The sequence below is a fragment of the Copidosoma floridanum genome, unplaced genomic scaffold (assembly GCF_036245765.1).
Source record: "Copidosoma floridanum isolate Cflo_tuat_1 unplaced genomic scaffold, Cflo_Japanese_pri ptg000001l, whole genome shotgun sequence".
Taxonomy (NCBI): domain Eukaryota; kingdom Metazoa; phylum Arthropoda; class Insecta; order Hymenoptera; family Encyrtidae; genus Copidosoma; species Copidosoma floridanum.
The window spans coordinates 9,570,728-9,597,600 of NW_028321878.1; the positions used below are offsets into that span (position 1 = coordinate 9,570,728).

Here is a 26,873-nt window from a genome sequence, read left to right on the forward strand (position 1 = left end):
TAAAAGATGGGCGGAAAGGTCACATATGCGGCAGCCCATGGAGTCTAGGGCACGGGCATCAGGGTCCGAGCTTTGCACTCGGTACGCAGAAACAGCTACTAATGGCAGCGTCGTCGCCGCTGTTTCTAAATCGGTCAGTGTAAAAGGGGCGCTCGAGATCCGGTCGCTCAAACGGCAGCTCTCCATCCCTTTCGCTCTTTCTCTTAATTTTGCCCGCTCGCATAAGACCACGGCCACGTTCGATCACCGACCGAAATAACACAACCCGTTGGCATTGTTCCGTTTTTACCCAAAAGCCTATAAACCCTGCCATGAATATCGTTTTCCACTGGGCTTTTATACAAGTAGTTATCACACTCTTGCTTTTTTATATTTAAAATAGCATTTACTCGTTACACGACGGTTAAAGTTTGAGAGTCAAGCAGAAGTTGATTGTTAGCGTTGCCAATCGATTGCAGCTATTAAGTATTTCCGATATATTGGAATGTACTTTTCACGCGTCATTGAGAAGCTTTGCTAATATTTCATATTGTCTGTTTCGTGAATGAAAAGCTCATTTGACGCTTTGGTTGTTTCATTTAGTGATATAAGGTTCGGTGACTAGGTTTGGTCCCTTACAATCTCGACATTGTTGCTCATAGGATTTGTAAAACAAAGTGCAATCTGAGTATTAAGGATTTTTCTTAGCATTATTATAGCTTTGTGATAAAAATTCAAGCAAACATCTTCAAATTACATTTGTGCCCAAACTGTGGTTGCGCCAATTGTTGGGACGAGAAAAATGTTCAGCAACGTTGAGCAAATGACAAGAATTTCAGACCAGCCTTAAAATTTTGAATTCAAAGCCAAGATTCACCTTGATGTCCCGGCAAAGCTTTAAATATAATTCATCGAAAAATTCGATAGGCCGACTTTGCGGATCATTTCAATAACTCCGAGAATTGGAAGACGGCCAAGCCGCGTGTGTTGTACCGCGCGCAAATTCACGTCTTATGGACACATCGCGATATGACGACTACACTGACTGGCTCGTCTTACGAAAATATCAAGAAGCTTCATCGTATATTTATTCATGATGATGGGATTACGTATCAGTTTTTATTTTCATGCTTTTTATCGCCTCTTTAAATCAGTACCAAGATGATTTTTCTTTGCCTGATTGTACATGACAAATAACCAATGAATTTGTAACAAACAGAAGAACAGTCCCATAAATGACTATATTTTTGATCCAAAATCCAATAAAAATGCAAACAACCAAATAAATAAAAATTTGATAACAGCACTCTCCCTGCAGAAAACCAAAGCATTTAGCTATCCAAAAATAGGCGATAATGTAATTTCTCAGAAAATCTCGAAAACTGGGTCTGAGTTGTCAACATCTCAAGTGAAAAAGGAAAAGAGCTTGCATAAGCGTGCCCCACAGACTTGGGTGTGACGACCGCCGCTGTCTACCTGTCTAAGATTAACAGCTCCACTCGCAAAATTACACGAGCGCACGTGTGCCCGACTATCGGGAGAGGAACGGTGAGCCTATCGGGTCATCGGTACGCCGCTAAAGCTGCCAAGTGCAAGTAGTCCTGCGTTAATTAACCAACCGCTTGAGGTAAGAGAGGAATACATAGGCTTGTGCGAGAAGGAGGAATCATCGATGGTTCAGCTGTGGTCTTGTCATTATCTTCCCGTTCGTGGTGGTACAATGCAAGTGTATAACTGCCGTTTGGCCATGTGCATGTGGTTGATCCAGGGTGTGTCTATTGAGCTACTTTTAGCGCCTGTTGCTTTTAATGCCTGTTAAAGTAAGCGCACGCATACGCACGCTCATGAGCTCCATCTCTGTCTAGTTCGGCGCGCCACTCCTCATTAAATGCACGTAGACACACAGAAACAGACTTATTCGATTTTCGGCCAGGGCCAGTATCCGTCTGTCTCTCTGTGTAAGCAATATTTGACTCGATACCACTACCACCAGCACTTATTATTACTTTTGCTACTACTACTACCACTTGGCGGCTAGCTCGGTATGAAATTTCGGGCCGCCTAACAGGCTAAATAACAGAGGCCAGTAGTATCGTGAATCCATCCGGATGAAGCTGGGATAAGTCAATCAGGTGCTCAGTGCCGCGATCGCGGTATTGGATCTGTAGGGCGAATGAGTTAGTGGTGGTAGTGGTAGTGGTAGTGGTGATGGTGGTGGTGGTGGTATCGATGATGATAGTAGCGATGACGCGTGCTATCACCTACCTGTCGGTGTCGCTTCGTATTAGCGAATGCGCGTGAAAATCTCAATACAACTGGTGCATCTTTATTAATGTATACTGCCTGCACTACTACTTCATCATCATCCTTAAATATTACGTAATGCCTATATTCTTTTCTCCACGTGCTCGTACCACGTTTGTCCTTGGGGAATTCAACAATTAAAAATAAATAAAAGAGCAACAAACGATGGTAGATCGTAGCTAGTGAACGCGTTACCGCTCCTAAGGCTTTTCGGAAACTACATAATCAAGTTAAAAAATTTTACTGAATGAATGGATAAACTACAATGAATGCGTTGTTTCATAAGATGAAGACTGCATTCATTACCGTCTGGTTTGGAAGCAGTTTATTATGAGAGACAGCCTTTAGTCTACAAAATCCGTCGAGTAAATTAGGGAAAAAATAAATAAACTTCCATAATGGGCTTGCAGCTCTCGATACTGATCGGCTGCATGGGTGCTTTGGAACTGGTGGCCTGCGTGAGGCATATCGCTGTCTGCATGCTAAACCTGACGGACCATCCGTCGTCGAGCTGCTGCATTGACTATTTTCATCGATCCAGACCATTATCCGATGGCAACACCTTGGTCGGCAAATCAAGCGCAGATTGCAGTGAGATCGAGGCTATTCTTAGGGAAACCAGGTCCGAGCCTGACGTCTTATGCCTCGGTCCGCCACGAAGCCCAGCCGACAATTGCGTCAGAGTCAAAACCACGAATATGTCTTCATTGCCACTTGGCAGCCAAACGGATGAAGTCATGACGCACGAAAATGACAGGGTTTTAATTGAAAAATCGACCAACGATCTGGCATTACCTCTTAATGAGTTACCGAGCCAGCCATCCGATCCATCATCTTTAGCGAACACTGAAGCCAAGCCTAAAGGAATCGCTGCAAAGTCAAGCACAAAAAGGATCGTCAGACGCTCAAAGACACCGGAAGTACGTATAAAGCGTGAACTCGGTGATTTAAATGACGAGAATGAGGAAGCCAAGTTGCAGCAGAAAAAGCTTCACAGGACGACAAAGTCAACGTCAGCCGTAGCCAGCAAGCGATCGGCTAAGCTTAAGTGCAAAAATACGGAGCTGGGCAAATCTGCCGAGAATCTCACGACGATTAAACGGACAAAGCGCCAGCGCGACCCAGAACGTTGTAAATCTGAGATCCAGATTCGCGACGTCGCTGCCAATCGGAACAACGTGCGGCGGGACGAGTGGACTAACACGTCGCCCATAGGTAGTGAATGCACTTTGTCCCGGGCGTCAAGTAAGAGAAGCATCTCCGTGCTGATACAGACGAGTTTCGAGGACAGACTGTTTTGTCCTGAGAGCAATAGGGTATTTCCAAATTCATCAGCCAAGTTAAGCAGCGTATGTCCCAACTGTAATTCCTGCACTGACGAGGGCCCATCGAGAGAGGTACGACGTGTTACGATTGCCAAGACTGATAGCAAAACCCAGCTAGTCAAAGTATCAAGTTTCGAGCAGGCATCTGGTGACGACTACGAAAATCTGAGGAACGTGATTGGCAACACTTTGAGCGCAAAAAAGGACTGGCACGAGGGTGGAGTCAAATTGTCAATCGACAACGAATCTTTCGACAGCGAGTATGTTGACGCCGAAGACGAGGGTTCGAGCGTCCTAGAGCAGCCTATCCAGTTCAATATCCCGGATCCGGGGGATAATAAGGCTTTTTGGGTAATTTCGAAGACTTAGCAATCGCTAGAAAGTCCACATTAGTTTCCTCTGATTGTTCTATTTCCTACGTAGATTATAATCTAATAATCATTATAGATGTGTGTGAGTGTGTGTGTTTGTAGGTAAATCCAACGTATGACGGGAATAAGTATTAATTTTAAAATCTGTAGTAAGTTTATTTATTAGTGGGTATGTATAATAGCACGGAGACATACAGAGATTTGATAAACTGGCCCAATGATTTGTTTCCTTTGGTATATCTCTGTAGCTATCAGTATATGTAATCTGCCAATGATTACATGAACACACTTTGTATATTCATTTTTGTCTTACATTTTGTACATTACCACTTTACATGATGGACTTAATAAATATTTTTTTGTGGTACACAATATAGTAATTTAATGTTACAATACTTGATGCAGAAAATATCCTTTTAATTCCTGTCCTACTAAAACATAATACTAAAAAAAAATTTCCAATTAATAACATAACTTAATTGAAAGATACTACAACATCGAAATGAAATTCACACTATTGGAGCAACAGATTGGCGTCCAACCTACTTAGAAAACCTTAACGAATGACCCATTTTCACAAACATACAGTTGCCGAGAGTCAGTGGAAGAATCTAAAATGCTAATCGACGGAGTTATCGAATTACCTGACGAAAGGACCAGTCTTGACCAGTTAATTAATCACACACATTTTAAATAATAAATTTAGTTCAAGGCCTACTTTTAAACCCAAGATAACTAAATACTCTCAATATCCGTAATTTTAGCATACTGCAAGCTCTCAAGCTCTAATGTGTAAATGCTACTTTTCATCAAAGACAAATTTGTGCATTCAATGTCCAGTTCAGTTTCCAACATTTGCGCCAACGTTTCGAAAACGGTTAGTAAGACAATTGAATCGGTCGAATAAATTTCTCTTTACGACAGCTGACGGCCATAAATTTCCCGAGCTTGGTCTCGTACTGCAGTTCATAGGCCAATTGATTATTCTAAACGATCGCTGAAGCACCTCATGACTTCCTACGAGTTAAGCTCTGCGTCATTTTAAGACAGAAACGGATCGTCTTAAATCTTCTACAAAATTTAAATAATCTTCATTACCAGGGGATTTTTGAAATCGAATGTTTGGTGCGACAGTTTAATCAAAACTGGTGTCATACGAGTAAAGACAACTTCCCTGACTTTGCTTTTTTTACGAGATTCAACTATTCGCAGCGATTCATTGAATTTACTCCGATTTAAAAATAAAAAGACCCTCGGTGAAAAAGAAAAAGGCACCGCACTTTCAAAATGCCACCTCTTAAATTTTTGTCCCTCTCTTTCCTCGATCTCAACATTTTCGAGCAAAAAAGCTCTATAGAAATGCAAGATCACACACACATATAAACTCTATGTCACGGCGTCTGCCTTTAGTGCCGTGTGCTATGCGCGTGGGGTCTGTATCTTCTTCTTCGCTGGCTTCGCCCAAAAATATCAATCTCTCTAAAAAACTATATGCGCACACACAAGTCAAACTGCAACGAGATTACAAGGAATGTTATACATGGTAAAAACCAGATCGGAGACAATTGAACTATATTCCGTTTTTTCTCTCTCAATCGCGGACTGTTCGCATGGGTTTTGAATACATCAAAAAAACCGAAGAGAAAACGCTGATGTTCTTGTTCATGATTTTAGAGATTTTGTGTACAAGTGAAAAATTAGAAATAATTCTTTTTCTGACCTCGGGCGTTTTTGAGGGTCGGGTGTACCCTTGGTAGGAAAAATAGGATTCGCCACATAAGCGCCATCGCTCCGCGGACACCTTACGTCCCTCGGGCCGCAAAATAGCTCCGGAGACGGTGGCACTTATCCGACGAAAACTACTATTTCTTTAAGTAAGGTACACGTGATTTCTTGTTACGTAAGACCACATGATGATGTCGTAGATAGAGCTGTTATTCAGGCAAAATTGGTTAACTTAAAATTTGGCTGCAATTTCAAAGACCTCGCTCTTTTGTGAGTTTTCTCAATATAAGCAGTATTTAAAATTTCTTGTGCACGAAGACATAAAACATTAAAGAAAACAAATAACGTTATAGTCTATTTTTCAAAACCGGAAATATCTGAGGGGGTCGCCAAATAATGTATTTACGAAAAACCCAAATATTTAACACTCCAATGACAGTTTGAAAAGGTATTGTATCTTTGGCACTTGGTTTCTAGCATTTAAGCCAAGGATAAAGATTTTTCAAAGAAATCGTTAAGCTAAATTAAACTGCATTAACTTACACTTTTATCGTTTTGAAAATAATTTATGATCCAATAACTTTGAATGCAACGTGACAATTTTAGTGACTAGATATGTGTTCTTATAAATGATACATAATGTTTTTTATCAAGAACTGAAAAAATCAGACTAAAAGATTAAAATGAAAAAACCTTACATATCATCAAACTATACACAAAACTATTCATTATCAAACAGGCTCATTTTGTGATAAACGTCCGTATTAAGCAAGCTATACGTGGCACGTGCAAAAAACTTCTAGCATGCGAGATCTTAGCAAAAATGTCACTTCTACGTTTTTATCAGGAGGTATTCGTATCGTCAAAACACGCGTCTGGCGCTTTTTCTGTCTCTTCGACCGATTATTGGTGATGCGTGGAAACATTCCAACCCAATCATCGAGGTTACACGTATATGTGCGTTTGTATCTACAAGTTAGGCCCCTCAATGCTATTTTTCCGCTACCGACGAGGAACCACCTGCTTGGCACAATGACAAGTCCAGTGTTACGAGATCAGCTTCCAGATGCTGCGTCGAAATAGTCATCATCATTTGCGAAATAGCTTTCATCTGTACATCGCGATAGCATGAAATTATATTTTGAAAATTTATGTACTTCGGATTTTTTTGTAGACTATAGAATATAATTATGATACACGTCACCATCACCACCATCAATCATGGTTTGTGCAAAATTGTATTTGAGTGGTGAAGATTGTCCTTCGAAATTACACGTCCTATGATTTACCAAACGAATTTCGTCAGGTATATGCTCACAACTTATTTAATTGCGCAACATTCACAACATTTTTTACTTCGAGCAAGCTCATAAACTAGCGTAGCATGGAGTAACATCTGAGCGAGTCTTATAAAGCACCCACTGATATTAGATTGGAGATAAACAAAAGTGAAGCATCCAAAAATATTCGCAGTCAAACTTGGGGAGTATTTCTGCTTTTCAGTCAATTTGTACAACCACTCACGCAAAATTGAACTTCACGCATGAATGCGACTGTATTCAGCTTTAAAAGTACTTATAATTGTTGCGGTAAAATCTATTTCTAAAAACGATGAGTTCAAAATTGCCATAGCTACAAAAAAACCTAACAGTTTGATGAACGATTTTCCGGATTTGGTATACATTCAACAATCACTGGTTTGATTGTATGATTTCTGAGTTCTACGCAGTATCTTAACCAACGAAAATAGATTAGCAAAAAAGATTGAGGGATGAGACAACACAGTGGTCCAAAACAATTCGTCTATATTTCGCGCAAAACAAACAAGTCCGCACACGTCGACGATGATGGCTATTTCTTCTCATGTATTGCTCGGACGAAGGTACATGTATACATACGTAAATACATACATAGTTTGGGTGCGGGACCATTTCCAAAAATAACGACGACGACGTCGCGGCGACGATTACACGGCTGGTAGCTCCCTGCTGGCGAGAAATATTGTAAAGAAGTGTTGCACCCGACACTCAAGCTCATGTAGGTGGGAGAAGAGTTGAGTACTTGTGTCTCCATTAGAGAATTCTTTTCTTTTTGCTCTTAGAAAAATGTTTTTCGCGACGACACGGCGGAATTTATCACTGTTGCTCTTAAAGACGAAGGGAAGGGGGTCTTGGCTATTTTTACACAACTCATAATTACGAACCCATTGATGATTGCCTGGGGGTATTTTATTTTTGGCTTCGCATCTGTTTGCGTCCGACGTATTGATGCCCATTCGATAGATATTTCGGACAAGATGAGTATGAGCTTTTAGGACTCGGAAACTCGAGTTATGGCTGTTGGAATAATTTTGGCTATTTGAAATTGACATACATTAGCAGAGGAAAGGTATTGCTTCCTTACACCTCGTTTATATACCAGGTATGGCGTAAATTTCAATGTACAGTTTCCAAAAATGTTTATCAAACAATTGAGCTATCAAAGCCAAATGCAACGTCAATTTGTGCTCTTTAAGAAAGCCATCAAATTTTTTTGACTAAAGTCGCTCGAAAGTTCAAGATCACTTACCGAGTAAATTAAGACAACATACCAGCAAAAAAACAAAGCCCCTTGTTTTTCTTCGAGTCCGCGGATCATACACACACGTGCCCAAGAAAGAGGAAGAGACACGAAAACAGTATCCCTAACTCAGCGCAGGAGTGGGACAAATATTACCGCGGTGATCTCTCGCAAGCGCGGATAAGTTGCACCCGGCACAACTTGCACCACGTCGCGGTGGTGGAAAGTAAGAGAGAAGGGGCTACCACCACGAGAAAAGAAGAGGAAAGAGAGAAAGAGAGAAGGAAGGACTAGAGTCCCAGAGAAGAGAGGGAGGAAGCGAGAGTTGGTGCTCTCTCTGGAGCCAGGGGATCTGAAAATAGCCAGCGCGCGTTTTCTGACAACGCCCCGGCCGGTCGGTTCCTAGATTTCAGTCACTTCGCAGGCTTTCGAAAGGGACGTTGCGCTCAGAAGAAACACCACAGTCCGTTTTAAGCGGCCGTGCAGCACGGTTCTTGTTATCGTTGTTTGTTGTTCTGGTAGTCTACGGTAGAGCCGGTAGTAAGAGCGAAGAAAAAGCCAGGAAAAAGAGTAGTCAGCATTATGGCGGACGTAGACAGTGTAGTGTACACGACCACCGAGCGCAAGACGCGCAAAGTTAAGAAGACGACGAAGCGCAGGGAGAGCCATGACCAGAACGCCGAGGTCACGATCACCGAGCTCGACAACAACCAGCCGAACAACCACCATCCTGCCGTCACTGAAGAGTATGTGCTGGCTGAGAAGATTATTTTTCTCTGTCTTTCTCTATCCAGAAACTTCAACCTTCCTTGGGTCCTGTTCCACTCCACTACGTCTTACCTCGGGATGCCGATGTCTGGCAATCCTTTGTTAAACGTTCCTCTTCGAGACGTACGCGGAAGTCATACACGTACGCGATTCGGGAACGCTGATAAGACGCAGTTGATTGTAGACCCTTTGGGGCCGGTATGCAGGTTCACCCAAGGACGCGTGAAGTGCGCCTTTCGAAAGTTTCGAGTCGGGCTACACTTGTTCATTTCGAGAAAATTTGCCGAGGTTATTCCGCACAACTGCTATTGCGAATTAATTTGAATTAACGAAAAAAAATGATAACGGGAAACTTCGATCTTTTTTGCGAACAACTAATAATTCAGTCATAGAAATCACGGAACTATTTAGAGTATTTTCAGAGAAGGTAAGCGAGGAATCGTAGCGACGCTCTTCGAACATCCGTCTGCGCGCGAAAACCTTGGAAGGGGAAGTTCGACGGCAAGTTTTCGAGACTCGATTCTCGGGTCGGATACTCAAGCCTTTTGTTTATTATTATTATTATTATTATTATTATTATTATTATTATTATTATAATTATTCTATTTACTCGAACAATATATTCTTCAAACCACATTAAGCACGAAAACACTGAATGATGCGTCTGTTCGGTCGAATAGACGATACGTTACAAATCATTTGTCACAAGTCACTGATTTACTTTTGCTCCATTATTCTAAAATACTTTCTACAAAAATAAAAAAATAAAAAATCAAAGAATATATAGTATATAATAAACAAGCTCTCAGCCAGCACATACAACAGCACTCAACCAAAGGTACATATCTTGAGACAACAATCAACTAGCTGTTCTGGCCACCACTGTACCCAACGATCAATCATATATGTTATGTCAATAATTTACTGTATAACAAATGTAGCCACTTACGCAGGCAACAAATGAATACAGCACCGAAGCACTGAAACGTACTTACAGTCACATATGAATGCTTACATAAAAGGACATACGTAATCTAGTGGAAAATCATTGTTTGCGTGAATATGAAATAAAAATGTTCCTCTTTTGTTTCCTCAACTTATGTAAGATTATAGAGTTTGCACTAGTGTGAAAATGCTTTAAAAAATTCCAATCAGTATATTCTAAATGAAAGTTTAATCATAAAGTGTTTTAACTGTTTACGTGATATGACGATCAGTTTGATTTATTTATAAAGTATCATTCTTTATTTTTCTGTTAATTTCAAAGTTTTTCGTCAAAATAAATCATATTTATTTTGATCTACGAACATGAAAAACTATATGTTCTTAAACCAATGAATTTTGGCACTGACTCTAACGATGCAGTTATATTTTCGAGTCTTGTACCAGGCAATTAAGTGCCGCATGATTTTCGAGTAAATGCGTAACTACCTTGATCTTTAAGACTTTTATTGAATTTGTAAAGTTTCACAGCTCGAAGAAAACTATTAAAAAATTATAAAGGACGCCCAAAGATGATTTAATTTAATTGGACTCCAATTAGGTTAATAAATGAAGTTACACAAGTTGAAATCGATGTTATCTTTGGCACGTTGAATTCAAATCATTTAGATCGCTTAAAAATTGTCCCCAACCACATCGAATCAACCAATAAAAGTAAATGCCATAAGTTGCAAAAATCCAATTGGATGATAGACGATGAATGAGATCGTGAGGTCCCTTAACTTGAATTACTTATGACGGACGAAATAAATAATAAATAATTGTTATAATAATGATCCACTATCACTGACGCAAGAATTTTCTTTTACAGTTAATTTTCAGTGGCGAGTACACGAAGGCAATGAACAAGGACTGGCACAGTGGCCATTTCTGCTGCTGGCAGTGTGACGAGTCGCTGACGGGCCAGCGATATGTCCTTAGAGACGAGCATCCCTACTGCATTAAGTGCTACGAGAGCGTTTTTGCTAACGGCTGCGAAGAGTGCCACAAAATCATTGGCATTGACTCCAAGGTATGCTGTTACCTTTTAGATTTGTAAAAGTAAATATCATCGCGCAAACCTTAATATATAAAATCCTTAGTACCTTAATATATAATACATAAAAACAATCTCTAAAATTTAAAAAAAGCTAGCTCCAATAAACAGCGTTGACTATGGATTTCTCTAAGGGAAGGAGCTACCCTTAGTGATCAAAGTTACATAAAATTAAAGAAAAGAGCACTTCTAGCTCTCAGGTCCATTGCTCAGCTTCTCCGACATTTTCACACGGCACGTCGAACTTTCGAGCTTTCTCGACTCTTTTGCCACTACGACCCCGAAATTTCCTCTCTCTTGCACATGGACTGGCAGAGAAGCTCGAATTTCAAAACCAAGAATAGCGGTATGCACCCTCCTCTCCTGTATCCATATTCCTCGCTCCGCGAATATGCGAAAATCAAAAGTGGCTGACAAGAGAGTGGCAAAAAATGACGATGACGAGCTCTTTATAGTTTTCTATTTCTGACATGACTATTCTCTCCTCCCCCTTTTTCTTGTTAATAATACAATTACACATTGAACTTTTCATTCTTGGCTCGTAAATCGAAATTATTACAAAGGTCCTTTACAAATTGCCAAAGGCGATTTCTAACACGCGTGGATATAAACATAAAATCTCTTCAGCAGAGCGAATATTTAAATTATAAATAGGAAGAAAAAACTTGAATCGACGTTGAATCTCCGATGATCGATGCAGCGTTGCAAAGCATAATTATACTGCCAAAGAATCGTGAGTAGTTCACGTAATTTCAGGGGTATGTGGCGTTTTAATTTAGAGTGCCGAGAAAATTTTCGAAAGATCACGAAAAGATGTGCCAGCTTAGCGGCGTTCTCGCGTTATGTAGATGGGCGTTGACCTACTCATTCCCAGAAATAGAAACGATGATGCACTCGTCGTTCGCTTTTCCCCGCTCATTCTCTGTGCTCTGGACTATTATTACCATATTTACAAAAAGGCTATTACTTCTTAACACTGACAAATTCAGAGTACTAGTGCCTTGGTTGCACAATTTTGTAATGTTACAGTTGTCGTATAGGTATACTCGTGAATCAAAGAAAACATTAGTCAACAATAAGACGAATTTCTAAAGTTTAGTTTCTCATAAATAATTTTGATTTTTCGCAAACGCAGACTCGTTAAAACATACTGTTTTTGAATTTTTACAACTTTTGTATTTGCCACTGCAATGAAAAAAAAACCACTCGTTTCAGTATTTTTTAATACTTTTTTCATTTCAAGAAGATTATGATTATATCATTGAAAAAGTAATGATAACAAATATTATATGCCGACACATAGGCTTAAGGTATAAGCTGTAAAAATTATAGCAAAAAACTTATTTTAAAAATATTTTTTTTCGTGTTTCCTATAATTTTGTAAGCAAAATAAAAACGGTGAAAAAGTAAAAAATTGCGTAAAGAAAACAGAGAATGGCGAACGCGAGAACTAATAGGAGAGCCATTATTTCAATTGTCCTGAGACCATCGATTGTTCGTAGGATCTGTCTTACAAGGACAAACACTGGCACGAGGCTTGCTTCCTCTGCAACAAGTGCCGAGTGTCTCTGGTGGACAAACAATTCGGCAGCAAGCTGGACAAGATTTACTGCGGCAACTGTTATGATGCCCAATTCGCTAGTCGCTGCGATGGATGCGGCGAAATCTTCCGTGCTGGTACGTACTACTACTACCTTAATTTTCTTTTTCCATGATATTACATCCAAGTGATTATAATTTTGCATTTGGTACACGCTTTCTTGTTTGACTGTTGAGAATTTTCAAGTATACTATTTTCCAAACTCTGCAGCATAAAACCAATCCCCAACGATTCATTTATCATCGTTTATTGCTTTACTGTGCGCTCGATCAAACAAGATGCATTGCGTCACACATCATAAAGTTAAAAAAAAAAAAAAAACTCTACACAAACATCTTACGCCAGCAACAGCACCGAAAGGAAAAAAATGAGCCAGGAGTTTGATTTTTCACGAAGTCGCGGATGACTCATATCGGCACTCTTTGGCCTGCTGTATGGTCCCCTGGGAGGGAAGGGGTTACTACGGTGTGTGAGTGAGCTCTTATAATATACGCGCGCGTATTCGAACGATTTTTTTCTTAATAAGGTAAACGAGTCAAGGACCCGGGACTCAGGGACCTCGGGCTGATATTGCTACAGCCTCCGAACGCCAAAAGTATAGTATATATACCTGGTGGTCGATGTTAATTTCGTCATCGTGATAATGACGAGATGGTGTGTAACGAAAGTGGAATCAACAGAGTCATGATGTTTTTTTATTTATACATGCATGTTCATTTATCAGAGCTAATTTTAGATAGAGAAAAATTCGTACTGTTGATTTTATTGTATTCATCTCAAGTTGGAAAGCTTATAATATGTCATTGATTGTGATTGATTGCTATGATGTAAATATTGTGTTTAATATGTCTTGAATTACATGAAATCCTGAAGTATTGGTAATTGATAAAACCTGACAGAATGTACATAGTAAAAAGTACATGATTTTTGCACTGTAAAAAGCGTAAATAATTGTTAAAATTATCCCTTTTCAATATTCAATAATCACACTTGGACATTATGCAAGAATGTCTGTTCCGAGGAAACTACTATATTTTGTCACAGCGATGTATTTTACATATCCAAACACTGACTCATCATTTGATGAAGCCTCTATTTGTAAAGCAATTTTCAGCTTAGCGAAATTTAATTTTTTTTGCTAACTCGCATTTGCTATTTAAATCGTGGATTGATAAAATAATATCTCAGGTGTCACTAGTGTGGCTACTGTATTAAAAAAACAAATTTATTTTTCTTTGCTACATTTCGTAAAAATTGAACCTAGTAAGTTACCCTTACGTTCCAAATTCTTGTAACAGCAGTGTAACAATTGATGACACAATTTATTTACCACCAATATAAAAGCCACACGAGTGATCTTTCAGGGATTGATTTAATAATTTACCACCACATATTTACCCTTTAACTTGACAATCTCGCCATCCCCTCAAAACACGCGCACGTACAAATAAATGTATAGCTGAACAGAACTTAATCATGCGAACGGAGTACAACCAATAAAATAAGTCTGGTGTGCAGTGCAATTTTCGTTAAAAGCCCTCTGTGATACTTAAATCACACTCCTACAGCTGAGCCACCGCCACTTTCATCGTTCAGGATATTTGCAAAATTACCAACGCGCCACGCATTAACCAAATGTTGCAACTATATGCATGAGACGTGAGCTGGCTCGTCCACTTGGGATTTCATATCATATTTGTGGTAGAGGAGAGCCGTTGCTATAATTAATGATGCGCGAAGCGCCCCGTATTATTTACTTGGTAGATTTACTAGCAAGTTCCTTCTTTTATTTTGTCATTTCATATTGAGAATATGTAGATTTCGTGGACGAACGATGCATTTTTTGTACAAACAAGTATAACAATACGATGGACGTTTTGAATACGTTTTTTTTTGAGTAGAGAAAATTTATGGTTTATATTAAGTCCCAATACTACAATGTATTATACCAAGTCTCCTTTTTATGATAATGATTTTTCTCTGTACCTCTTGATTACAATGTTTCTGTAATTTTTATCTTTGGTAACTCGTTATTTTTACCTTATTTTTAATTCTAATTTAATGTTTTTGATTTTTATCTTCTTTTATCTTCTTTATTTTTTATCTTCTCTCGTTTTTTGGTTGAATCATCTGCTTGTGGGGTGGGCTCTATTCATCAACTGGTTTATTTACTATTCCTTTATCATTTTTTAAGAATTTCTCGAAAAGGTGAACATCCGAAATTTTAATTCTAATATTTAAACCATTGGACTTAGAAAATTTTTAATGCGTACTCAACAGAGAATATTAAATTAAGGCACGCTTCCACACGTTTCAACTCACATAAAAGATATCTCCAGCGACAATTAAGCAGTTGCTAAATTACGTCCACACGTTTTAATCGCATGATATAGCATATTAAATATAGTATGCGTCCGAAAATTGTTGATCTTTTGAAAGAGTTAATTGGAGAAGAGCTTTCTCAATTTCGGTAAAATCTTACGCGTGTAAAATATGTGAGAAGAATACAAAAGAGTTCAAAGACATGTCGGAATGCGATAAGGATCAAAGCTGACATTAATTTTTCGTTTAATAGAAGAAGTCCTCAAACATCGTTTATTAATTTTTTAAAGTTATCACATTAAAACTGAGTATTCTGAAGGATTGTAAAACGAATCTCGATAAGAGTTTTCGTTCACATCATAAGTTACAGACATTAAATGTCTCGAGCAAAATAAGAATCTTTACGAATCATCGATCTAAAAAATCAGGAAAATCAAATTAGGCACAGTTTTCTTCACAGCGCATTAGTCTTTGCGTCATTGGTACATGCGCCTTAAGAGAAAAAAAAAAAAAAAAAAAAAAAAAAAAAAAAAAAAAAAAAAAAAAAAAAAAAAAAAAAAAAAAAAAGTATGTACGCGTGCCCGTGTGCACAAAATATCGTACAAAAATTATCTATCTGTGACAGTCACACGTGACCAATACTGTACGTACAAATCGGTGTGGCTCTCTTCTCCAGAAAGAGTACGGGAGGAGAGAAAAAGAGAAGAGGGAAAGAAGAAGGAGGAGTAAAGGAAAAAGACGAGCCGCCGAGAGAAGTCGATCTGGTCTGGCTCAGTAAGTCGCAAGTTGTCGGACTAATCGCACACACAACAAGCACATCTCAGAGAGACAGAGGCTCCTTTTCCTCCGATTTCTGCTTTTCTCCGTGCGTTCCCCATTAACCACGGGCTTTCGTAGTTTCGCGGGCGCGCCAGCGCGTGCACAGACGTTTGCAAACACACCGGGCGCGCTCGTGTTTGTTTTGGTGCTGCGCACGGCTCTTTTTTCTATTTCTCCTTTTTTTGTGAGATGAGAATTAACACTTAGTTTTTCGTTGCCTTTCTCTTTCATCGACGACTTCGACAGATCTACTTTCGCAAAGGGGTCTTTCCACCTTTAACTTTTCAGCGGCTTCATTTTTCCTCGTATATCGTCAACAGATATTTCTCAGTACTCATTTCATACCCAAGGTGAAAAAGACTATTATTTTTGTTATAGAAAAATATAGATGATTCATGCGTTTCCTCGAAAAAGAAATTTATAAAATTACTGCAAATCTTTGAGAAGTTACGAAGAAAAACAGAAATTTCGCTTTCTCCTTCAATGCCTATCTTGGCTTTGGCCTATCTTATCGTCGACTAGATAATATAAAGATCAACCTAAACTCTCTTGATGTGCATCAGCCTTCAAAGCAGAGCTCAGAAAAAATAAAGGATTTAAACAAATCTAACAGCAGTTAACGCTCAGTCGTATCTTTCACCCAACTGTCCCTGATAAGCAGCAAAAATTAGCGCAACGGGGAGCAGTTACCAGCGCTGGGTCGCTGAGAGCAATCTCCGACCTAAGCCCGCGCACAGCTTGCAGAGCCCTAATCCAGCCCGCAAGCTGATAAAAACTACCACCACTAGCACTAGCAGCAACAAGAACGGCATCAAAAGCAACAGTAACAAACCCACGAGTCGCCCTACCAGCAAGATGAGCACTACGGCAGCCGATTCGTTGAGCGATCGCATGTCGAGCAAACTGCATTTGCAGCAGCGCACCATTGGCGAGGACAGGATCAGGCGAGCACGTGAACGCGAGGAGGACGTTGCTGTGTTTAGCATGGTGCCACTCGAAGGAGATCCCAAATTCCGGTGCTGTCTGGGAGCCCAATGTCTACTCGGCGATCCGAGACGCGCTGAGCCAGGTGATCACCATCGCGTTGTTTTTGGTTTTTGGGGCAACAAATGGGGCTTCTTTGATAGGTATTTATATTGAACGATTAGACGACTTAATGATACTTTTTTTTCGTATCAGAAAGTTTTAGTAGTCATAAAATAATTTTTATTTATTATGAGTAACTGCAACAGCAATTACAGCAATTTCAAACGAGGGTGTCGCAACCTGGTGTGACCCTCATGTAGTTAACTGATTGGTAATGATGAATAGAAAATTGTTAATTGTACAAATCAAAAAAAACTTATGTCTGAATTATGATCATTATACGTAAGTAATTATCAAAGTTGTAATATTTAGTTCGCGGTTGAACATACGTTTAGACAAATGTCGCGAAGACCCTTTATAACTGCAGATTAATCCACCTTCATATTAACACCAGACAGTTTTTCTTTTCCATGATTTACAATCCTTCTATACATTCACATAAATATTACAAATACAGTTTGCTTCTTACAAGGCTGTCTCCTACCTTATATACGATAAATAAGGTAGAGCACCCATAGTCTGTCTGAAAAATCCACCTTTACTCAGGTACGCACAACAGCTTGAAGGTCACGTCTATAATGTCCCTTTTTTCCTTCTCAAATCGATCTGGGCCGAGGCAACCTTACCGATGAAGCTCGTACTGATAGTTGCGCTATACATGCATAAGTATACGCCATGACTCTGACTTCATCGGGGAAATCGAAGCGTGTAAGTTCTCCTTTTTGGTGCGTTCCTTGTATATCTTGCACTTAGCTAATAAACTCGCGTTAATAACTCGGTAAGTAGTTTTGGCTGGCATTTTATTTTGCCATACCATGACAACCCCTGACTCGCTGACCGGGAATCATAGGTCGAGGGTCTGTAGATGGTTAGTTTTAGATGAACAATTGTTCACTCTTACACTTTTACTTAAATGACTCATGCTACTTTTTTATACATCACGCAAGTGCAACAAGCAATCACTGAGAATGATTGTATTGTTGTTCAACCTATAATTTCTCAGTACTACTAAATTCAAGTGTTGTAAAACTAAATTCTTATGATTTAATGTTCTATAACGCATTTATAACTCTTCAATTCAGATAATTGAAAAACCATTAGGCATGTGATTTACTTAAATACCTAAGTGTTCAGTTTTAGAAAATTCAGTCTTTTATTTTTAAATGTTAAAAGTGTGAAGTCATCAAGGGTTTGAAATGAAATGCCTAAGTGTTTTGAAAGTACAAAGTTGTAAGTTTTTTAAATTTGTGACAATAAATAAACATTCAAGTGTTTTATTTGTAAACACTTGGATTTGCAGTATGTAATATGATCCTTTACCATACCTTACTTCTCTATTTCCCTAACTTTTTGGGCTTAGGGCATAACACATATTCAAAAGTATTGAATTGCAGCTCAAGAATGTTTTGACGACAACACTTTTAACCAAAACACTTCGAACCTGAATCACTCATAAATACTTACTGATTCACCAAATAATTGGAGACAACAGTTATTCACGTTAGTGAATTTTAGGTGCTGTTCATTCTTACCACCAACATTCAATTTAGAATCTTTTTCACTGATCAACCGCAAAATTTTCAGTACTAAACTTTTCATTTCAAATGGTAGATGTTAATTGTTGCAATTGACCAGAACTAGATCGAATTAACAACGTAAATTTTTGGAAGAGAAATTAATTTTATATTTAAGATGAATTTTTTTCTGCTATCAATCAAATTCGGCCATTAATTAGTTTTCCAATACTCTTTAATTAGCTCCAAATGAATCTGCTCAAAGAAAAAAAGACCGCTCCCTCAAAGGCCATAAAACCAAGTTTGGCAATTCAAATACAGGCGCGTACTTGTATATAAATTTAGACGCGGTTTGGAGCTGAAAGTATCAGCCGTCTGGGATTCCCAAGAAAGACTGGAATAGTACATCTCGTTGCCCTCGTTGGACCCGCTTAACTTCATTTTGACTGCGCATTTTGTTATTTTTGTAAGCCTCTAATCGAAAAATTGCTACAAAATAATCACACTTAAATTTTAATTCCGACCTTTAACACTTTTAAAAGAATCTGATGTTTGATAATGACAAGAAATGTTTTACGCACTAAATTTACCCATCGAAATAAATTGTGACTCAACGAAATAAGCCATAACCATAACTCTGCTCTCATTTTTACAAGCTTGTCATTGAATTTCACTTATAAAAAGCAAAAATAATCGTTTTCTGTCAATCTCACAGCGCATGTGACAATTTAACATGAATTAATTGGAATAGGTGATTTTTACGCCCATCTATAGTTCGGAAGAGAGGTAAATCGGCTGATCGGACGTCATTTTTGCACGCGAGGCGCTTCTACTGCTGCGCGTTGCCACATCGGGGCCTTGGGCCATCCACACGTAGCGGCTTTTACACGTACAGCCTTACATATACGGAATCAGCCTACTAGGTCCATCATTGACTGACGTCACTCTCTCCTCTTCTTTTTTCTTTCTGACTTTGACTCACGGCTCCATCGGGATTTATCGAGACTTTTATGCCTTCGAGCCGCCAAAAATCCATCGGTTGGGTTTTAATTTGCTGATGTACTTTAAGCAGCTTGGTCTTGGAAATGAAGTCTGCGGCCTGAGTTTTGCAGTCTGGGTCAAGCAGGCGTTTATAAATGAAGCTCACGTTTTACTGGACACGCATGTGGATTTCCACGGCGCTTATCGTTTTTCAAAAATAGACCGATGTAGCCATCGTTGGGATTGATTATTGCTCTTGAGTCTCCAATTGACTGATGTAGACTGACTTCAAATGTTTCAAAATAGTATAATGAATCTTTACTGAAGCTTTGTTGAAGCTGTTTCAAGATTTATTTTACATTTCATGTTTTCATTAAAATCGATTGATCTTGAAATTGATCTAAATATTGGAGTAACAATTAAAATAAATTTGTAAAAATAGAAATTTTTATTCAGATTATTTGGAATCAATTGAAAACAATTTTCCAATGCATACATTAGCTCACTTGGAACTTGTATGAATGCATGTACACTTCCGTTGCGATATCAGGCGAGCTATCTGTATTTACCTCTAGAGCATAACAACGATCATTTATTACTAGTAGAGTAGGGCGTGAAAACGTTGATTTTGATGATCTCGAAGATCAGGAGTGTCTTTCTAGCACTTTGTTTATTTATTAGAACTTCCATGCCTTGTGCCACATGTGTAATCATCAACGCGCATAATATACCCGATATAATTCGTTAAAGATCCATTTGTATACAGTGCACGCAAGTTATTCGCGAGCCAGGATTATTCTGGTGAGTCTTTTTCTTTCTTAATAATTACGCGTATTTACTGGTGTTGAAAATTTTTCTACGTCGTCATGTACATCTTCTACTTTTTTAAATTTGCACTTGAGTAAAATGTTCTGACAGTCATTTTCAAGTCATATAGCCGTTGTAAGTTCGTGTCCAATCGACATCAGTCTATTTTCAAAGATCTTTTGTTTTTGCTGGTTACACAGCCAATGCGTAACATCTTCAAACATAAACGAAGGTTAATGATATAATATACAAAAAAAAAATATCGATTCTCCTTTATGGGATTATTTTCAATCTGTACAACTCATTGTCACCAGCTGAATTTCAGCGCACGAAAATCCGCGAGCCCTCTGTATATGTACATACGCATAGAAGAAGCTTTAGGCTTAGATCATCGTCTCTTTATAGATAGCAAGAGAAAGAGAGAAACAGATGGAGGCTCTTCTTCCGCGTCTCATCAGACTTAAAGACGTCGGTTTATCTTACGCACGCGCCTCCCCAAAACTCTTAGCAGTAGAATAAATGATGCCTCTACGTCGGAAGAGAAGAAGAGCTAAAGGATTTTTTGAAAGGAAAAAAAAATGGTTAGAGACGTTTGTGCAAAGGTAGCACGCCCACAAGTACGTGGTGGCGTTTCGGCCTTGCGGCGTACTAGCGTTTTTGCACTCGTCGTCGCGTGCCGACTCGGTTTTTAATTTCCTTTTTGAAATTTATGGTCACTTTTTGTTTTGTTTCGTTTTGTTCAGGTTTGAGTTTGAACGCTATGGTTGAATCATTGGTTGTTTTTACTAGATAATTAAATTAATTGGTAATTTTTATTCATATAATTTCAATGTGATTTTTAATTCGATTATGAGGAATATTTCATGCGTGATTTTCCGAATGTGTTTCATTCTACCCTTGTATGCATCAAATTTTCGTTGAGTCACTCATCAGATTATAAATATAGCTACAAATACATACATGCATATGTTGTCAAAATTTTTTTCCCAACCCCAGTGTATTTGTAGATATTGGATAATTTTCTTTAAATTTTAGAAATTGTTTTTAAATTAAAATTTTAAAAATTTATTTCACTGTTTTACATAAAAAATAGAATAAAAACGGCAAGTTTTATTCAACGCAGTTTCAGTTTAGAGTAAATAATCGGAAAATCGTATGTATATACTATGCACTGATTATTTAAGAAATCAACCAAAACGTGATAGCTTTACTAACAAACAAAGCGCAATAAAATAATTAGTAACAATTTCAGTCACATAAAAATTATCAAATAACGCCATGCGTGAAAAGTAATTAGGTAATCGCACGAAAATAATTTTTTCACCCTCAGGTGATTTTGGGAGGCTGGTACTTCCTCGGGCGAAAAAGCAGTTTTCCGGAACTCGTTCGTAAAGTCTCCTTTACGAACCTCGTTACGTCCCTCGCCTTCGGCTCGGGCCGCAAACCTCTCGGTTCGCAAACAGAGACTTTTCAAACTCGTAGGAAAACTACTATTTCGCAATAGTGTGCGAAAAATAGGTGTTTTCCGCACTATTTTTAGTGTGGAAAATCGATTTTCCTGCATAGTGTGCAGAAAAAGTGTGCGGAAAATATTTTCCGTACAGTGTGTGCAAAAGGTTTCTTTTTGCCGCACAGTGTGCGGAAAAGATGTGCGGCAAAGGTTTTTCCACACACCGAAAAAAATTTTTCTACACACCAGAAATCTCTCGGAAAACGAGTTAAGATACCGTCTGTGTACAACTATCATAACCCTATCCAGTGTAAGTTTCTACTCTCAAATAAAATTCCTTCTTAATGAGTTTTTTTTGATAATTCCATTAAACTGTATCATATTAAAATTTTAGAAAATTTCGTTGGGAACCACAATCCCATTGTGTTGGTGTGTGATCCTTTAACATAATTTGTTACAGTTGTAAAATTCTTCGTAAATGTTTTTGTTTAAATAATTCAAAGTTTACTTTTTAAAATAAAATTTTAATTTAATCAAATTTCTGTTTCTATATTTGAGGCATAAAAACACTTTTTTTTTTTAGACGATTATTTGGTATTTTTGCTGTGAGGGGGGCTTTGCTCCTCCGTACCCCTCACCGAGGGCTCCGCCGCCTGGTCCCCGCACAACCTTCCTTGAGAACCATCAACTTATTTCATATTTTCCTCGCACTTATTGCTAAAAATCTTGTACACAACTCGTGCGGGACGATTTTCCACATTCGCGTGATGGACTCACATTCGCGACTGGTGACGGTAACTCGTGCATTGCGATCACACTTGTGCTACGCACTCGTGTGCTTAACTGGCACTCGTTCCCGTCAACTCCAGCCACGTGTGCGAGTCAATCACGACTCGTGTGGGAAATCGTCTTTTCCGCACTTGTTACGTAAATAACTATACTTTGAACCTCAAAATAATAATGATCAAGCTTCTTCATTTATTGTGCTTAGCCTACCATTTATTTAAAATTTCTCAAATCAATTTCTTCTATATCATGCACGCATATAAATATACTTCCATGTGAAACAAAATAAAATTTTTTTGTACGACGTACACTTGCACATTCATAACATGTGCGCGAAATTCCAGCCAAAATGCGAGAACTAAGCAAATTGCAAATTAGCACACAGTTCGTTAGGTGTCGAGCAAGCGTCTCCGTTTCAGTTCCACAACCTACGATTTTCTCAGGGCTGCTGCATGTTTATATCTTGCCAAATTAATTCGAAGCATTGTCACGCTGAATATATATAAATATTTATGCATGCAAAAGCCGTGTTATTCAAGCATGAAGCTTGGGCGCGATTTACTTACTTTAGCTGTTAACAAATTAATTTCACAAGTTATATCAAAGTATGCAGGTGTTAACTCAATTTTTTTAACATGAAAGTGTCAAATGAGGTGCCGAATGTATGGAAAAAAAGTTCAAATTAACAGAAAGATGAAATATAAACGATGTATTTGTTTTCCCATAAAACACAGGCACCAAGAAGATGGAGTATAAGACAAGACAGTGGCACGAGAAATGCTTCTGCTGCGTAGTCTGCAAGAATCCTATAGGCACCAAGAGTTTTATTCCGCGTGAGCAGGAAATCTACTGTGCCGGCTGCTACGAAGACAAATTCGCTACCCGATGCGTCAAATGCAATCAGGTACATGATGCTAAATTACGATATAAAATTTAGTCGAGAGAAAAGATTGAATTAAATTACTTTTGTTTTGTTATTTTTCTAATTGCAGATTATCACTAGCGGTGGTGTTACATACAAGAACGAGCCATGGCACAGGGATTGCTTCACCTGCAGCCACTGCAATCAATCTCTGGCCGGCCAGCGATTCACGTCCCGCGACGAGAAGCCTTACTGTGCCAATTGCTTCGGCGAACTTTTCGCCAAGAGATGCACCGCCTGCACAAAACCGATTACTGGTGAGTGCAGATGGTTATATTAATCGACAATTTTACTTTATGGAGAAAAACAAACTCATCGTCTTTTTAGAGTTAAATGGAGACAATTTATGTAGATTTTGGTTTATCTACAAAATAATTAGATATTTTTTAGATAAAACAAGTAACTGATTTACAGGTTTTAGTCGTCAAGTAAGTATAGTCAAGACATTAGGTAGTTCAGGGGTTAGCCACGTTCATTATCATCCTAGGTAATACTAGTTAATAAATTTTACCATCGTGAAAATTGTAAATCTAAACTGCATATATTGTATCTACTCGAAAACTGTCACTTTATTATTTTTTGTCTTTTGGAAAATTTACTAGAATTTTTAGAACAATTTCGATAAAATTTCTTGCCTCGTGCAAAAGCTGATTTTATGTTAAAAGTGTTACAGAATTGATAATTAAGAATAGAGATTTGACAGTTATTTTCCCTTTCGTTAAAAATCACAGGTATCGGTGGTACTCGCTTCATCTCATTTGAGGACAGGCACTGGCATAACGACTGCTTCATCTGCGCGGGCTGCAAGACATCGCTGGTTGGCCGCGGCTTCATCACCGACGCTGAAGACATCATCTGTCCCGAGTGCGCCAAGCAGAAGCTATCATAAATATCGCCTTCTTTTAAACGAATCTAGCCTTTCCTCCCGCTCCGTCGCCACTGAACCAACATGATGATTATGATAAAAAAGCGACATTCAACATCTGGAAGATGACGATGATGATAATTTGGATGATGATCCTGATTGTGATTATCAAGAGAATGATAATGATGATAATGATGATAATGATATTATATTGACATAAGCATGCATGAGTGTGGGCTTTGTTGATTGTTGCGCAAACCCTTGCTACTAAAGCTATTGTTTGAATATTTATAATACACTGAACTTTTTTCACCGTGGACTTTAAAGGTGTGATGGTTAACGGGCTTTGGAGCCCTCGGTGGACTTGAGTGTGAGTCAATTATAGTTTGAGCTTTTATTGGAAGTTCGATAATGAGAACAGTTTCTGCGTGATCCTATGTGGTTCGTGCGAGTATGACTTTGTACAAACTCGTATGGAAAATTGCTTTGAGGTTTAGGATTGCACTTACAAATTATTTACATTTCAACGACGCAATACACTATAATGTTCCAGCGGTAATATTGTAACGTAACATCATGTAACTGGCTCTTTGAATCGATAAAAGAACTAATCTACCATTTGTTCTTGAGGTGCGATGAAAGCTTTAACTATTAAACATTTTATTCGGTGTCGACTAGAACAATAACAAGCCTTGATGCTGCGTAGTCGTGTAGTAATTTAGAAAACTTGTTAACCTCGTTTTTCGTCAGTGATTGAAGATAAATAAAAAAATTTGTGTCCTGTGGGTAAGTCAAGGTGTGCGTGTGTATCACATACATTTGATGAAGTAGAGAATTATGAATCGGCGAAATGAAAGAGACAACATAAATTATGATAGTGAGGCTTTTTCGAGGATGACAAGGTGACAGAAATGTCTCGATATTTCGAAGGATTTCAGATAAAAGAACACAAAATTAAGATAAACAAGAAAAATCAAATTAAGTGTTATGAGATGCATGCAAGCAATGCTCAAATATACTTAATGATTTTAAATCTTTAAACGAATGACAAGTCCATGTCTTATAAAAGGGTAAAGTTGATGACAAAGTTAAGAACTGGCTAAGTCACGATTTTGCTTATTATTAATGTTATTGTTTTTTTTTCGCTTTATATATATATAAATAAATATAGGTAAAAGAGATAGTCGGGCTGCTTATCTCGCCAGTAATGGGTTTGAAAAATTATTGAATGAACTTAGAAAAAAGTAAAAAAATTACAACAAAAAAAAAAAAAAAACGTGCAGAACTACATTATGAGCCCATTCAAATGAATTTTACGTATACAGAGTCATTTTATTTTTATCAAGGGTAAAAATTGCGATGAATTAAATACGCGAATAAGTACACACACATTACACAATTATACTTACAATTTGTGCAATATCTAAATACTTTTCTTAACTTCAGATACGTGGTACATTATGTGTTAAACATAATTTTTTTTTCTAAAGTAATAATAAAATTAATTTTCTCATTGTTCTGTAAGTCTAGTAATGCACCCGCGTGTGGTAGAACGATTTCTTTTTTTCTTCTATCTATAAATTAAAAAAAAATGTGTATAATATGAAATTTTTAGGCTGCAGCAGAGAAAAAGGAGATTTATGGTATGAAAATTGGTTGCACGTGAGAGATGCACGAATAAAAAAGAAAATTTTAAAATAACTGGGGCCTTATTATTCGCATCAATAAAGTACCACTAGCAGAACTAATGCCTTGTATATTAAACGTAAAAGATTCTCGATTATACATTACACTTATAACAAAAAGAAGTAATTTAAAAGAAAAAAAAAGTTTAAAAAAAATATCTATATTTTGATGTGACTGAACGTTTATCGTTGAATAAAGAAAATATTTATGAATAAGTCAAATGTGGCTTCGATAAAAAAATTGTACCCACTCTATATTCTTACTAATTCTATTTATTATGAATTGAAAAAAAAAACATCTATTCTGTACTCAGCGCATCATAGCTGTTACAATGTAAAATTGACATATGAATAAATGTAATTATTTAAGACTTCTTTTTTTATTTCACTCTTTTAAAAATTTAATTAGATATATTTGGGATTTAGAAATACATTAATAAATATTGTACGTTCTACATTTCATGTTTTATTTACAAAAAGTGAGGGTTTTATATTTTTAATGGTTGTGAGTAAATACATAAAACTAACGAACGCCAAATGCCGACGATTCCTTGGATTTTAAAAACTTGCATTATTTTATTAATCTGTGAACAATTTAATTTGATGTCAACTTATATTTGATCTTTAAAAAAATTTTTTTTTCAATAAAATTTTATAGAACTTACTATAAATTTGATCATAGAAGTATTGTCTAGCATACTGATCCACACAAAAAAAATTCTTTTAGAACAACCAACAAAAGTGCACTTGCGTTAAAGCCAATAACAACAAGTTTTTGGTCACGATTCTCTGCTAACTTTTTTTCTTCAAACTCTACATAGAAACTTTTTCGACTCCATCGTGAACAATATCACGCAAGCAAACAAGGTCATCGTGAAATTATACAATCCTTTGTCAAGCACGATTTAAAAAGTTTACGACGCTTGCACCGGCATTACGGTCAAAGTATTAAGCCTCCCTTCATTGT

General features: G+C 37.7%; 1 protein-coding gene across 1 annotated transcript; it reads left to right on the plus strand.

The window, feature by feature from the left end:
• The first annotated feature begins 1,899 nt into the window (after nucleotides 1-1,899).
• Lmpt (four and a half LIM domains protein limpet) lies at nucleotides 1,900-26,275 on the plus strand. The gene is made up of 6 exons (XM_014363573.2): nucleotides 1,900-3,959; nucleotides 10,845-11,045; nucleotides 12,572-12,746; nucleotides 23,169-23,338; nucleotides 23,427-23,613; nucleotides 24,088-26,275. The coding sequence occupies exons 1-6, from the start codon at nucleotides 2,682-2,684 to the stop codon at nucleotides 24,243-24,245; spliced, it is 2,169 nt and encodes a 722-aa protein (XP_014219059.2). The 5' UTR covers nucleotides 1,900-2,681; the 3' UTR covers nucleotides 24,246-26,275.
• The last annotated feature ends 598 nt before the right edge of the window (nucleotides 26,276-26,873 follow it).

What these genes read in the sequence shown, in the direction of transcription:
- Lmpt (XM_014363573.2), top strand. Translation starts at nt 2,682, where the DNA reads ATGGGCTTGCAGCTCTCGATACTGATCGGCTGCATGGGTGCTTTGGAA. An exon ending in GGGATAATAAGGCTTTTTGG is followed by an intron (nt 3,960 to 10,844) that starts GTAATTTCGAAG and finishes TTTCTTTTACAG; the next exon opens with TTAATTTTCAGTGGCGAGTA. An exon ending in TCATTGGCATTGACTCCAAG is followed by an intron (nt 11,046 to 12,571) that starts GTATGCTGTTAC and finishes GATTGTTCGTAG; the next exon opens with GATCTGTCTTACAAGGACAA.